A 12,169-nucleotide genomic window follows, 5' to 3' on the forward strand; every position below is an offset into this window, starting at 1 on the left:
TGGTCTCAGTATGCCATGAAACACATAGTAACAATGCAGTCTCAAATCTGAAACTTCAGAAAATAAAATTTGAATCAGATTTTAAAGTGTTTTATTGAATACCTGGAGAATTGTTGCGGGTTGCTCTTTTCAGCAAAATTAATTTCCATGTGGAATTCCATTTTGCATTTCCTGGCTGGAGAAACAGAAATGAACCAGACAGGGCTGCTCAAGTCATGCCGGAATCACATGCTGAATTTAGCAGCTGAAAGTGGAAGTCAACAGTCATCGCCCAACGGCTGAAATTTCACAAATTCGAGTATTTTTATCCAGATGTGTATCAAATCTATTCAAATAGTTCAGACAAATATAACATTATCTGATGGTTGCTGAGGATCGTTGCTGAATTTTGCGCAACACGCACAAAATTCGGTTATCGGGCCGATGACTTCCACATTCAAGCCACATTCAGCGTGTGATTGCGGCATCAAAGGTCAAGTATGACAGATAGGAAATCTCTGTGAAATATTCAATGGTACATAAAGCTATGAAAATTATGGAACATATTTTCAGAGCAGCTGGGTAGGTTTACAACATACACTTATCACATGAAAAAGCAAAAACCATAATATGCCTTTCATTTAATGATGCATTTAATTTGAAAAATATTTTTCAGTATCTTGTATAATTTTCTGAAATTTTCAAATTTTCCTCATTAAAAAACTGCAACCCTGGTACTAACTTTTGGTACAATTGGCAACAACGCCGTACAAGTGGCGGGAATCATCAACCAATCACTTCGCATTACAGTGACCTTGATTCTTTGTTTACTTTTCTGTTTCCCTTCCCCTCTCCTACAGTCAGCGAGCGAACCCACGTGGTCACACTGCTACTTGTAAGTGCCTTTGTGTTAAATTACCGTGAAAATTACTGCTATTTTACAGAATTATTAAATGTGAAGCTTTGTGCCAGGACCCTCTACGACTTATTCACCTAAATTAGCGTGAGAGGGTAGTAAGGTGCCTTTCTCGACCTGTACTAAATGAGGTTCATCTCTTGCCGGTGTTCGCAGGTAATCATTAAATGTAACTCTTTAAAATTAGAGAGCAAATTATAATGGACTCGACCGCAGCAACGACTAGTGATCCAGCTCCTTCCAACCCGACCCATTTCAGATCTCTTTTTTTTGACCGCAAACAAGGAGCAGATGAAGAGTTTGATCAGTTTCTCACCGCTGCAAGGACCCTGGTGGAAAAATGTAAATTCGGGAATCTCACTCAACAACTCTTACGCGATAAAGTTGTCAGTGGAATTTCAGACAGTCAACTCAAGAGAATTTTCATCGCTGATCCAAGTATTTCTCTCGAGACGATCACTCAAATGTGCCGTGCAAGGACTTTATCAGAAGAACAACTATTGAAACTGCTTTCTTTAAAGAGAGAAGAAGGCATTTTGAGATGTTGTCAACATGTTAATCAAGTTGAAAATCTCTCAGCACGGACTGAAGTCTTGGATTCTACCCAGAGAGGCGGGAATTTACCTCAAATATTCTCCCAACCCAATATGGAAAATGGTGTGGTGATGAATGGAAGTGCTGAAGAGAGAGTATCTCCAGCCAAAAGAATGAAGTTGACGGAGGAACCTGAGATTTCTTCACATGCTGCAAGTGAGTATAACTCTGAGATCCCATATGACTCCAAGTAACAGTGATTGCGATAAATAGGTAGCGATTTTATCTGTTGGTTATCACTATTATAACGGCAGAAATATATCGAGATGTTATCACATTAAAAATTGTGATATATGGCTATTAAATTGCTACACATTGCAATTTTTGGTTCGACAAAATCACAATCAATTTTTGGCAATAAAATCAAGATTAAATTGCTATTTATCGCAATTCTTATTTCGAAAATATCGCGGTAAATTGCCGGGCAATAAAACCGCAATTTTAGCCTGATACGATGGAGGATAATCGCTCAGATGTTGATGATCCTAGCAATTTTCTCTCCGATAAAATTATAATATATAGTGATTTTTCCGTCGAAAAATTCTACCTACTTGGGTCTAGCCACATTATTCATGAAGATTCACAAATACTATAAAAATTATTTCTGGTCAAATCACGAGTGCTGTGATTATCTACTTAGATTTTCTGCTCTGGATTTTCTGCTAGTCTTGTTGTTTATCTATACATCAAAAGTATCTTTATTCATTCAGGATATCGATTGCTAAGTGCCCTAATTGCCAGCATAGGTATTTAAGAAAATTGCAATGTTTAAAAATCTTCCATTGCGTTTTATTTTAAATTTATTAACTTGAAAAAGTCTGAAAAGTAATTTTGAAATTTGGTACTTAAAGTTATCACTGAATATAGTGTTTCTAAGAGAATCGTAATTTTAGTGCACAAAGTAAAGTCGGAAGTGGCTCTAGATGGCAGAATTCGTAGCCAAAATGACCTCAAGTCCATGATTATTGCAACAAAATTCCTCTGAAACTAATATAAACCCTGATCTCAGTGTACTCTAAGGATCTATTCTGAAATCCAATTGAGGGGCTTGGAGGACAAGGCGCGTAAGTATAGTTTTTGAAAACATTGAGATATTAATGATTTCAGTATGTAGGCAGGTAAAATTAATTTTAATGGATATGCTGAGAAAAATTCGCTCCCAAATTCCAAATTTTGAGCATCAAAAAGTCAGTTTGAACATTTTTCTGCCGTAAGGATCCATGTAATTTCGAAACATGTAAACACATATTTCTATAAATAGCTAAAAGTGCTTTTATGTACGTTTTTCTCCAAGCCCCTTAACTGTGAATTTAGCATCCAGAAAATACTCATTTGACTCAAGCTTGCTCTAAAGGCCCTCAAAAAAGAAAGCAAGTAAATACTTAACAGAAAAAAAGAAGAAGAATATGACTCCAAACTTTTGTCCCATCAAATGATAACAACCTAAAAGTGGTTCCCCATAATAGATATGGATTGCATTTTGCAAAAAGGAACCTAAAGCATTCCAATGTTGCTAAGATTGTGTATCTTATTTAATTCAATGAAATTACTGAAATCATGCAAATAATTAAATTTACATAGGTAATTTTCTTCTTTAAGTTATAATTTATTGGGAGTAAAGATGAAATTAGTCTAGATAATCTGTGTATATTTGCAAGGCAAACCAAGCTGCACAATCTTGGCGACATTGGAATGCTCTTGGTTCCTTTTCGCAAAATGCAATCCATATCAGACTTTTGTCCCAGATTTTTTGACCTCTCCTCCCTCAGGTTTACTCTCTGTCGGCTGTCCATCATCTCTCTTTAAAAGGGTTTGTCAGGCAGTCCCAGAATCTTCTCCCCGAAGTATATACCTGACATTGTTAATGGACAACCAAAATTAATAGCAGGGTTTTCTAAAATATTGGTAGCATCATTTGCAATAGGTACTGTGTTCATCTTAATCAGGAGCTTCATTACCCAGTCTAGGTAAAACTTAATCGACAGTTTTTTTGGGAGGGGGGGGGGGGATCTAACTGTCCGGCTGTCAGTCTGTACCAAGTAAATGCGCTGAAACCACACCCCTCCGAGAATAGAGCCTGACTTACCAAAAATTCAACTTAAGAACAAAGCTATTCAACTTCAGGTCACAAAAGAGGAATAAGAATAGTTTGGCAACACTGGAAAGGCGTAAGCGGAAGTGTCATCTTTTCTGTTAGAACTCGTCAGATTCTATGAGTGTTCATTAATCTGGAGCATCCCTTGCTTTTAGGTGCAGAAAGTTCCAACGCAACCTTCAGATTCAGGGTCGAAAATATCAGCGAACTTCGAGAATGGTGGCGATCACCTGAATTAATCGTCTCCAACATCTCTTGGAGCATATTAGTGAAACCAATAACATGGAAAGACAACCCGTATGCAAAGTCCCTTGCCTGTGCCTTTCAGGTATCTTCTATTTATGTTTTAATAATATATAATAACATATTGTTAATTTTATACCGGTTTCAGAGAAATAATTATGTTAAGTACACTATTGAGCTCCAGGTATGCATAGATTCACTCATCTGCTGCCTCCTTTTCGTCAGGGACAATTTGCAATCTTGCCGCCCTGGGGTAACAAAACTTTCAACCTCTAAATTTCCTTCAATACTCAACTCCTATGCCTTTGCTTTTTGGTTTGACATGATTTTTTTTGGAGCATGACGATTGAAAAGCAAAAGAAAAAGATTGTCACTTTTGAAATTTGCTCCTTCCCTGCAATGATTTTACCACCCCCTTTTAATGCAGCCTTAATTAGGCCACGACGTACGCCTGTAGCCATACCTGTTGAGCTCAGTGATGTAACAATGAAGCTTCATGAAATTTCGGTAATATTCTCAGTGTAGTCAATGTACCTAATAACACATATTGACTACCTTGTGAGAATTGCTAAGTAATCAATTCATTATTGTGCTAATTCTTTGGTTGTGAACTATTCACAATCAAATTCTTTAGATGTGAACTATTCACAATCAATCAGTCAAATCAATTTAGAATCAATGTTTTTTGTTTTTACAGAAGTACTTAAATGTAAGTGAAAATTTGTTATTACCTGAGCAAATTAAAGTGAATGAAAAGCACCTTGAAGAGTATCACAGATGAAAGAGTTTAGTGACGATTTTTTAAAACGCACTTATCTAAAGGTATATTTCTTCCATGAATCTAACATCAAAATTAATTTTTTGCTTCCGTTCTGGAATCTGAAAATTCACCTGTGCCTAGAGGGGTCTTTTGTAAAATGGACGTATTTCTGTCAAATGGAACTATGTGCATTATGACGTGAGCCTTATTATGCATATATTCTCATGGGTCTCAGGGCTTATGTCTTAATGCACATAGTTCCGTTTGACAGAAATACTTCCAAATATGTAACACTCTAAGAGGGAAAGGGGTTGAGGAGAGTGCTCCACCATTTTTTTACATGTTGCAGTTTAGGAACCTTTGTCATAAAAGCATTACAGGAGGAAAATTTAGCATCACTAAATATTTTATCAACAGCAGGATGAAAATATGACAACCTTAATATTGGTGCTTTAGCTCAACCATTGCACATTGTTCGTACTTTGAACAATATAGGGTAAGGAAGGAACTCTGCTTAGTGAGAAATCCATCAAAACTGTTGTAGTGCGTGATTTGATTCAGACTTTTGTTTTTCTTGTGAGGGAGAAATTCAAATTTTTTATAACCAAACCCAAGTAAAAACAACCATATTGTAGCTGGCAGAAGTTAAGTAATATCAGTAACCTTTGTTGTGCATCATGAAATTTTGCGTCCTACATGATTTTTTGTGTTCTCCATGAAATTTTGCAGCATAAACTAACATCAGGATACTTTTATTCGCACCTTGTCTAGGGATCCATTATGTTATCAAGAATTTTTCGCAGAATGCAGATTGTTATTAAGTGCAATAAACTAATCAATTCTAACTGATGCCTCACAAGGCCATAACTAATCATGTAGCACTTTGCCATACAAATCATATTTCCAACCGTAAGGTTTCTGAAAAATGTGTATGTCGCATAATTTAATTTTAAAGGATTTATTTCTGTGTATCATTCCTTCAGAAATTTCATTTTAGTTTTAGAGTCACACTTCAGTCCTTACTTGCATCATTACTTAAACCCCAGAAGCATTATAAATTTAGGGATTCTTTAACTTTTTCTCTTTTTGCTTTTAATTTTTAGTGTGTTCAGAGACCCACCGGATTTTCTTGGAGTTGCTTTGTAATATTAGAGCTGAAAATTCTTTCTCAGAAAAATGGAGTAAAGCCGATTTCAGGCAGTAAGTATTCCTGAACAACACTGTACTCCTGATTACAGGTATTATTGGCTTGAAGATGACCTCGAGGGATGTGAAAATAATTTGAAAGGAACTGTCAGTATAAATTGTGTATGTATGGAGGATGCAATAATAAACTATTATCGCTTCAAAAATAAGTATATTACCTACGGAGGAGATGATCAATTTTTCCTCATAGCGTTTATAACTTGTTGGCAGCTATGTCGCTACCAGTGACTGACGGTGTTCTTAAATTTTGGATGGCATCACCCATAGGTGACAGATTTTCAAATTTATTGAAAAAATAGCTCTTTCGCCCGTCATGATGTCATAATCTCTTAGAACATCCTAAATTCATGCATCCTACTTAAATATTGTTTACACTGTCATGTTATTCGGCACCTCAGTTTGAAAATCAACAAGAACTTCATTTGGGCCTGTATCAGATACCAGGAGCTGCTACTAGCTGACATTAAACTGTTGTGTTGTTTCCAAGATTAAGGAATGTATCTCCATTCCAAGGTTGCATCATTTACCTGAAAAAGTCAATTTTTTACTGGAAGTTGATTTTGAAATTCTTGTCCAAAATATAAATAAGTTTAGCTATAAAAAAAATATAAATAATTTTCAGTCTGAAATACTTACCCAACATTTTCCAGGCACAAGCACGATCAGAGAGTGGAAATGTTACACTGCTGAAACGTAATCACATTTCTCTGTCAGAGAAAGGATGATTTTTTTTGTTGCCAAAAATGACCTAAGTGCGACTGTCAATAATCGTGAATCAAAAGAAATTATAAGATTTTTCAGGTAGAACTTAAAATATTCCAGAATTAACCAATACAGATATCTTGAAAATGGCTTTATTTCTTGAATTCAATCTTTCTTATTTTTACTAATGAGGATTTTTGCATTGCTCTCTTTAGGAATTCAACAAAAGTTTGACAGCACAAAAATGCGGAAGAAAAGTCTTAGAAAAAAATTCATTCCTTGGAGTGATTTGTTTAACTATGAAAAGGTCTATGTCGTAGATGACTCTATCACCCTAGAGGTAAGCGTTTTCCTTGATGCCACTTTTATCTTTCATGTGTATTCCATCTGAAGGCAAAAAAGAAGCACTTGATATGATTTGTTCCAGGAAGGTATCCAAATTCTTTATTCAAAAAGAATCTTTCAAATTTGGTTTTGTTTTTTAAATGATATCATTTTAAAGATTCTCGGAGCATAAAAAAGTAGGTATGAAATTTAAGTTTTCTCTAATGCAAGAGTAGATGCTTCCATTTGAGCTGAAAAATAATTCTGCTCTTCTTTCCTCATCACATTTGACAGTATTTTACACGCATAATGAGAGACGATGGGGCCCTTCTGAAGGAAGTTTCTGTGCAAGTTCCATGAGAGTTGCCCGAAGTATGTAATACGATAATTAGTTTGAGCAAATGCAAAAATCTATTGACGTATGGTTCAGACAAGCATCCAGACTAAGTTGTCCAACTAAATCTATTCAAGGTCATTTAGTTGAAAATTTGCTCAGGCATGGCATTTTTAAGCTGATTTTTTGCAACTGGCTGCCAGATCTTTAGGATATTTTGCAAAAAAAAAAAAAAAAAGAGGAAGGAGTCATTTTGTGATCAGGTAGAGATGATCTAGATGGATTTGACCAGATGGTAATCACAAAAGCGTAAAATAATCGTGTATTAGGGAACAGACGACCCAAAGCATGTTGACTGGGACTTGGAAAAACCAAGTAGTATACTGGGATTCATCAGGGAATGAAATGTATCTGTAAAAATCAGGGAATTGGTGCTGGAAGTCTTTTCTGTGGTCAGTGTTGACTCGGCTTTAGAAAATCAGACAGAAGATGGAAAAGTTGTTTTTTTTTCCCCTGAGGTTTTTTTTTATGAGAATCTAGAGGAAATTTCAGGTCTTCATCCATAGGAATCAAGATAAATCTGGGAATGGACAAAGTAAAGAATTTTACACACCTCTGCTTATGCTCTTGCCATAATTTCGCCAAACAGAAGATTTTCAGGCTGATGCGAGTTTTTCTGTTTTAAGACCCCTCTTCATGACTCTCCTATTTTCAAAACTCGTTTTCAGAGTCTATTTTTCCTTACGACCAACAATGACCTGCGGGCTGCAATTGGAAAGTTTTTGAATCTCTGTGTATCCCTTGAGTTACCCAAGTTCAACCTAATTGTGCTTCGCAGGACCTGATGAAATTGAATGAGTAATTAGTTTTTGTTTTACTTAACAGGGCACTTTATCCGTTGCAATGGAAGTTTAGAAGTCTAGCATTTTGTGTCTTACTGGGTACTGAAGATACTCAATGAGCTCATCAAGTTAAGGCAGTGATTTTTCCTATGATCTCTGTGAGATTGTTATAACAAAGTATTCTGTACGTATTACAATAGTTTAAATTTGAAGAAATATTTACTCAATCATTCAGAAAATCATTCCAAATCAATTTGATTCAATTTCTCAAGTTGTATTATTCAATCTTTATTCTTATCATTTTCTCGTCAGGACCTAGAGATGTTCTTTCAGTTAACTTTGTATCTCTTGTTTCATCTCTCAAAATTGTTTTTGTTTTTGTTTCTTGAGTGTTCTAAAACTATAAACTAAGTGTGATATAATAAGTATACAGTCTACTGTTTACTGTTTCAAATGTGTTTGTTTATATTTTATGTTCAACTGTTATTTGATAGGAAAAGTAAAATTGTGCATAATCATATTCTTACAGTACTATTTAATTCATATAAAGAGTTTCTAAGAGTGAAATAATCATCTGCATACCTATAATAGATCATTTAACCCTTTCTTGGACGCTTTGTAGCATTCCCTCAAAAGTACACACATTTAAAGATCATGTAAAGCAAAGGGCGCAGGGATTGACCCGGGACCTGAAGCACTCTCCAATTAAACTAGGAAGGACATGAATCACACAACACAAGAATTTTTTGTGTTTAAAAATGTGTGAATGTAAAACTCAGTATCTGTCGATTGACTTCTGCAATGTCTGAAGTCATTATAAAGTATCTAAGTCCAAATTAAAGCACAACAAAACATTTATGTGACTTATTTTCTGATGAAATGACTCTTTTTATAAAAATAAATTTGTGAAACATGCGAAATGTACCTGGTTTGACGGAGGAACTGAGAGTTTCCATCAATGTCTGCAGAAAAATTCCTTTCCGAACTTTCAGCCAAAAATGCATACATGCATTCCAAAAGATCCTGAAATTTTTTGAAATTTTAACTCTATCTGGACGCATTTTGAGGCTTTTTAACACAGATTTTCCATCAGTTTCTGCATAAAAATTACGCCTTTTTTTACTTTTAGCATAAAATATTTTCGAATTCTATGCATTCAACAAATCTAGAAAATTTTTGAAATTTTAACCCTATTTGGGCGCATTTCGAGGCTTCCGTGACGCAGATTTTCCATTAGTTTCTGCTTAAAAATTACGCCTTTTTTTTTACTTTTAGCATTAAATACTTTCGAATTCTATGCATTCAACAAATCTAGAAAATAGTTGAAATTTTAATTCTATTTGGACGCATTTCGAGGCTGATGCATATTTTCCATCAATGTCTGCAGAAAAATTGCATTCCCTTTCTGAACTTTCAGCACAAAATGCATACATGCATTCCAAAAGATCCTGAAAATTTTTGAAATTTAAACTAAAAAAAAAAACCAAGAAAAAACACCATATAGATACAATTTGGCCCAAAATTTATTGAAAAGAATAAAAAACAGCTGGCCATACAATCTATCCAAAACGAAATCAAAAGTGTGCCTGAGTATAAATATGTAAGGCACGCTAAAAACGAGGCCCGAATACCTACGTCTCTCCTATCTTCGGCTGTGTTGCGCACGTACCTCTTAAAGCACCACAACGAGTAAGACAAACGGATCTAACGCAACATGGAAATAGAGCGAGGGAAAGGACGCGCTTGTTGACGGCGCAGAGATACAACTATTCGTGTTCGATGGATGTCCGGGCTGCATCTGCAAAATTGAAGGCGCGACGCGACGGCGCAGAGCGATACATCAGACCCGCCACATCCCATGTTGAGCCCTGGTACCAGTTTTAAGGTTCGGGCTCCATGACTGCCACCAACTCCCCCATCCCTCTCCAGCCCCTCAACACCAGAAAAATAATTTGTAATATTGTGCAAATTAATAAGGTTAGAATGACGATAAAGAAAATAAATGCCCATTACATTTTAAGGAGGGAAATTTATTCGCATTCAAACAATGATTTGAGCTTTCTTTGCTTTTAAAATTGCAAAGCTGTTGAGGACGGAAGAAAAATCAACATTTGCAGGCAAGGCCGTGATGATTGATGGCGAGATGAGCAAGGGAGTTGAGACATTGAAGTCGAGGATGCCCAGACTAGAAACTCTTAGCATCAGACGACGGCAGATCATGAAACGCATGTCTTAACTAAAAAATATCATTCCATACCTACTAAAATTCTTGAAAATATATAGAAATTTTCAAAGAAGTAAGAAGAATTATTAAGTGCCCCAGCGTGTTTTTGAAAATGTATCCACCCTCTGCGAAATTTTTAGGGTAAAATTTCCACTTTACCTCGCAAGACAAGGGTTGCACGCGAATTCGAAGTGGTTTGTCACGGACCGCGGTACCAGGGCCAGGGACCCAGTATCCAGCCCCTTGTGGCGGGCCTGGATACAACTATTCGTGCTTGATGGATGTCCGTGTTGCATCTGCGAAAATTGAAGGCGCGAGGCGTCAACTCGTAAGCTCCGCTCTAGATTCGGGTGAAAAGTTAAAAAACGAGGCCCGATTACGACTCTCCTATCTTCGGTTGTTGACACTCGATTTTTTTTTCAATTTGACGTCTGATTCTTTTTTCAGGTGTATTTGTAGACCTATGTCTGAAGCTGAAGCTCGTATGCACTGACCCCGTACAATCCGCGGGGCTCGTGTTTTTGGCAAGCCTCGGGCATTGGCGGATCCAGCAAATTGGCAACGTTGCTTTTCTCCATTTAAACCTATGGAAATGTATCGATTCTTAGAGGGGGCAAGTGCTCCGACAAGAATCGATTATTTAACATAGCTTTAAATGCGGAGAAAATCCGGTGTTGCCAAATTGCTGGATCCGCCTCTGGCCTCGGGTCACTTTGGCCGATGGGCATCCAAGGGTTGGAGAGTTATTTTTTTAAAATGTTCAAGTTTTTCAAAAGTGTTTTCGGCAGTGGGTACTTCTAGAGTTTTAATGATAGTTCTCGTTAAGAAAAAGGAACAAGCCTATAGACGGGGAAAAAGTAATTTCTTTCAATAGAAATCGTATCAGAATTGAGTGTATGCATCCGGAATGAATCTAATTTTTACGGTGCCTTGATCGCTGAGTGAGAAGAGATAAGAAGAGTATTATTTGAAGTTTTGTCTGGAAAGTCCACTAAAGCTATAGTTATCAATCAACCAAAAACTATCAATCAAAAAAGAAGCTAGACTAACTGTCATTTGGACTATGCATTTTGCAATTTGGAACTATAAATTCTGGCTCATCTGAAATAACACTTATGTGCATAGGGAAACTAATGGCACATACGTTGTTTTTAAACCGGGCCGGAATTTATAGTTCCTAATTGCAAAATGCAGTCCATTTGAGTCACCGCAGGAAAGGAAACACTTATCCCAAAGCTCCCGTTGTTATCACTAATGAAATTGTTTTTGCAAAAAAAAGAAGAAAGATCAATGCCGCGTGCAGGAAAAAAGAACGGGGATTGGAGTGACGGAGAAAGCAAGGCCGAAAAAACTTAACGTAGCTCTTTGACCCGGTGGAACAGTGATGACGTTTTCCGAGAATAGGGAAAAAACAGAGAGAAAACAATAAGGAAATGATCCGGTGCATAGTAAAATGCAAAGTGCAGAATTGCACATCTGCCAACTTAGCAATTGTATCAGACTTCTTAATCAGCCGCTACCGCTCACCAGAGCGGGAAAACCGAACGAAATAACTATAGACAGGAAAAATTATTATTGTGGAGGTGACAATTTGTCGGCATAAATTACCGCCTAGATAGACTCGATCATCAGTGATGCCGTGTCTAGTCGAAATAATGGAAAATTGTCAGCGCTCTCGGAAACTCAGTTCCACAAAACAAAGATCGCCTTTTCTTACCAGGTCTTTTAATTTTTCCCTGAAAAAAGTACCTTATAATGCAGAAGAAGGTGGGCCGCTATTGCCAAATTTGATTCGTCAATTTAATTTTTTAAATGAAAACGGTTGTGCGGATTTTTGTGCATATTTCAGTAAATTTTCTGCATAGTGCGAAGCAAATTCTTCAACAGTTTCAGAGGTTTCCGCACAAACGTTCTCTCGTAAAAAATTAAATTGCCCGTCAAAATTTGGCC

At 36.5% G+C, this 12,169-nt stretch overlaps 1 protein-coding gene across 1 annotated transcript; it reads left to right on the forward strand.

The window, feature by feature from the left end:
• The first annotated feature begins 804 nt into the window (after positions 1-804).
• LOC109035270 (uncharacterized) lies at positions 805-8,515 on the forward strand. The gene is made up of 5 exons (XM_019048845.2): positions 805-1,645; positions 3,740-3,912; positions 5,691-5,787; positions 6,711-6,835; positions 8,039-8,515. The coding sequence occupies exons 1-5, from the start codon at positions 1,096-1,098 to the stop codon at positions 8,066-8,068; spliced, it is 975 nt and encodes a 324-aa protein (XP_018904390.2). The 5' UTR covers positions 805-1,095; the 3' UTR covers positions 8,069-8,515.
• Positions 8,516-12,169: the final 3,654 nt, after the last annotated feature.

Source organism: Bemisia tabaci, chromosome 6 (genome assembly GCF_918797505.1).
Source record: "Bemisia tabaci chromosome 6, PGI_BMITA_v3".
Lineage (NCBI taxonomy): Eukaryota > Metazoa > Arthropoda > Insecta > Hemiptera > Aleyrodidae > Bemisia > Bemisia tabaci.

Bases quoted from the DNA above. Each gene is read 5' to 3' on its own strand.
- LOC109035270 (XM_019048845.2), top strand. From the start codon at position 1,096: ATGGACTCGACCGCAGCAACGACTAGTGATCCAGCTCCTTCCAACCCG. The intron at 1,646-3,739 runs GTGAGTATAACT...CCTTGCTTTTAG, and splicing joins GATTTCTTCACATGCTGCAA to GTGCAGAAAGTTCCAACGCA. The intron at 6,836-8,038 runs GTAAGCGTTTTC...TTTACTTAACAG, and splicing joins ATGACTCTATCACCCTAGAG to GGCACTTTATCCGTTGCAAT.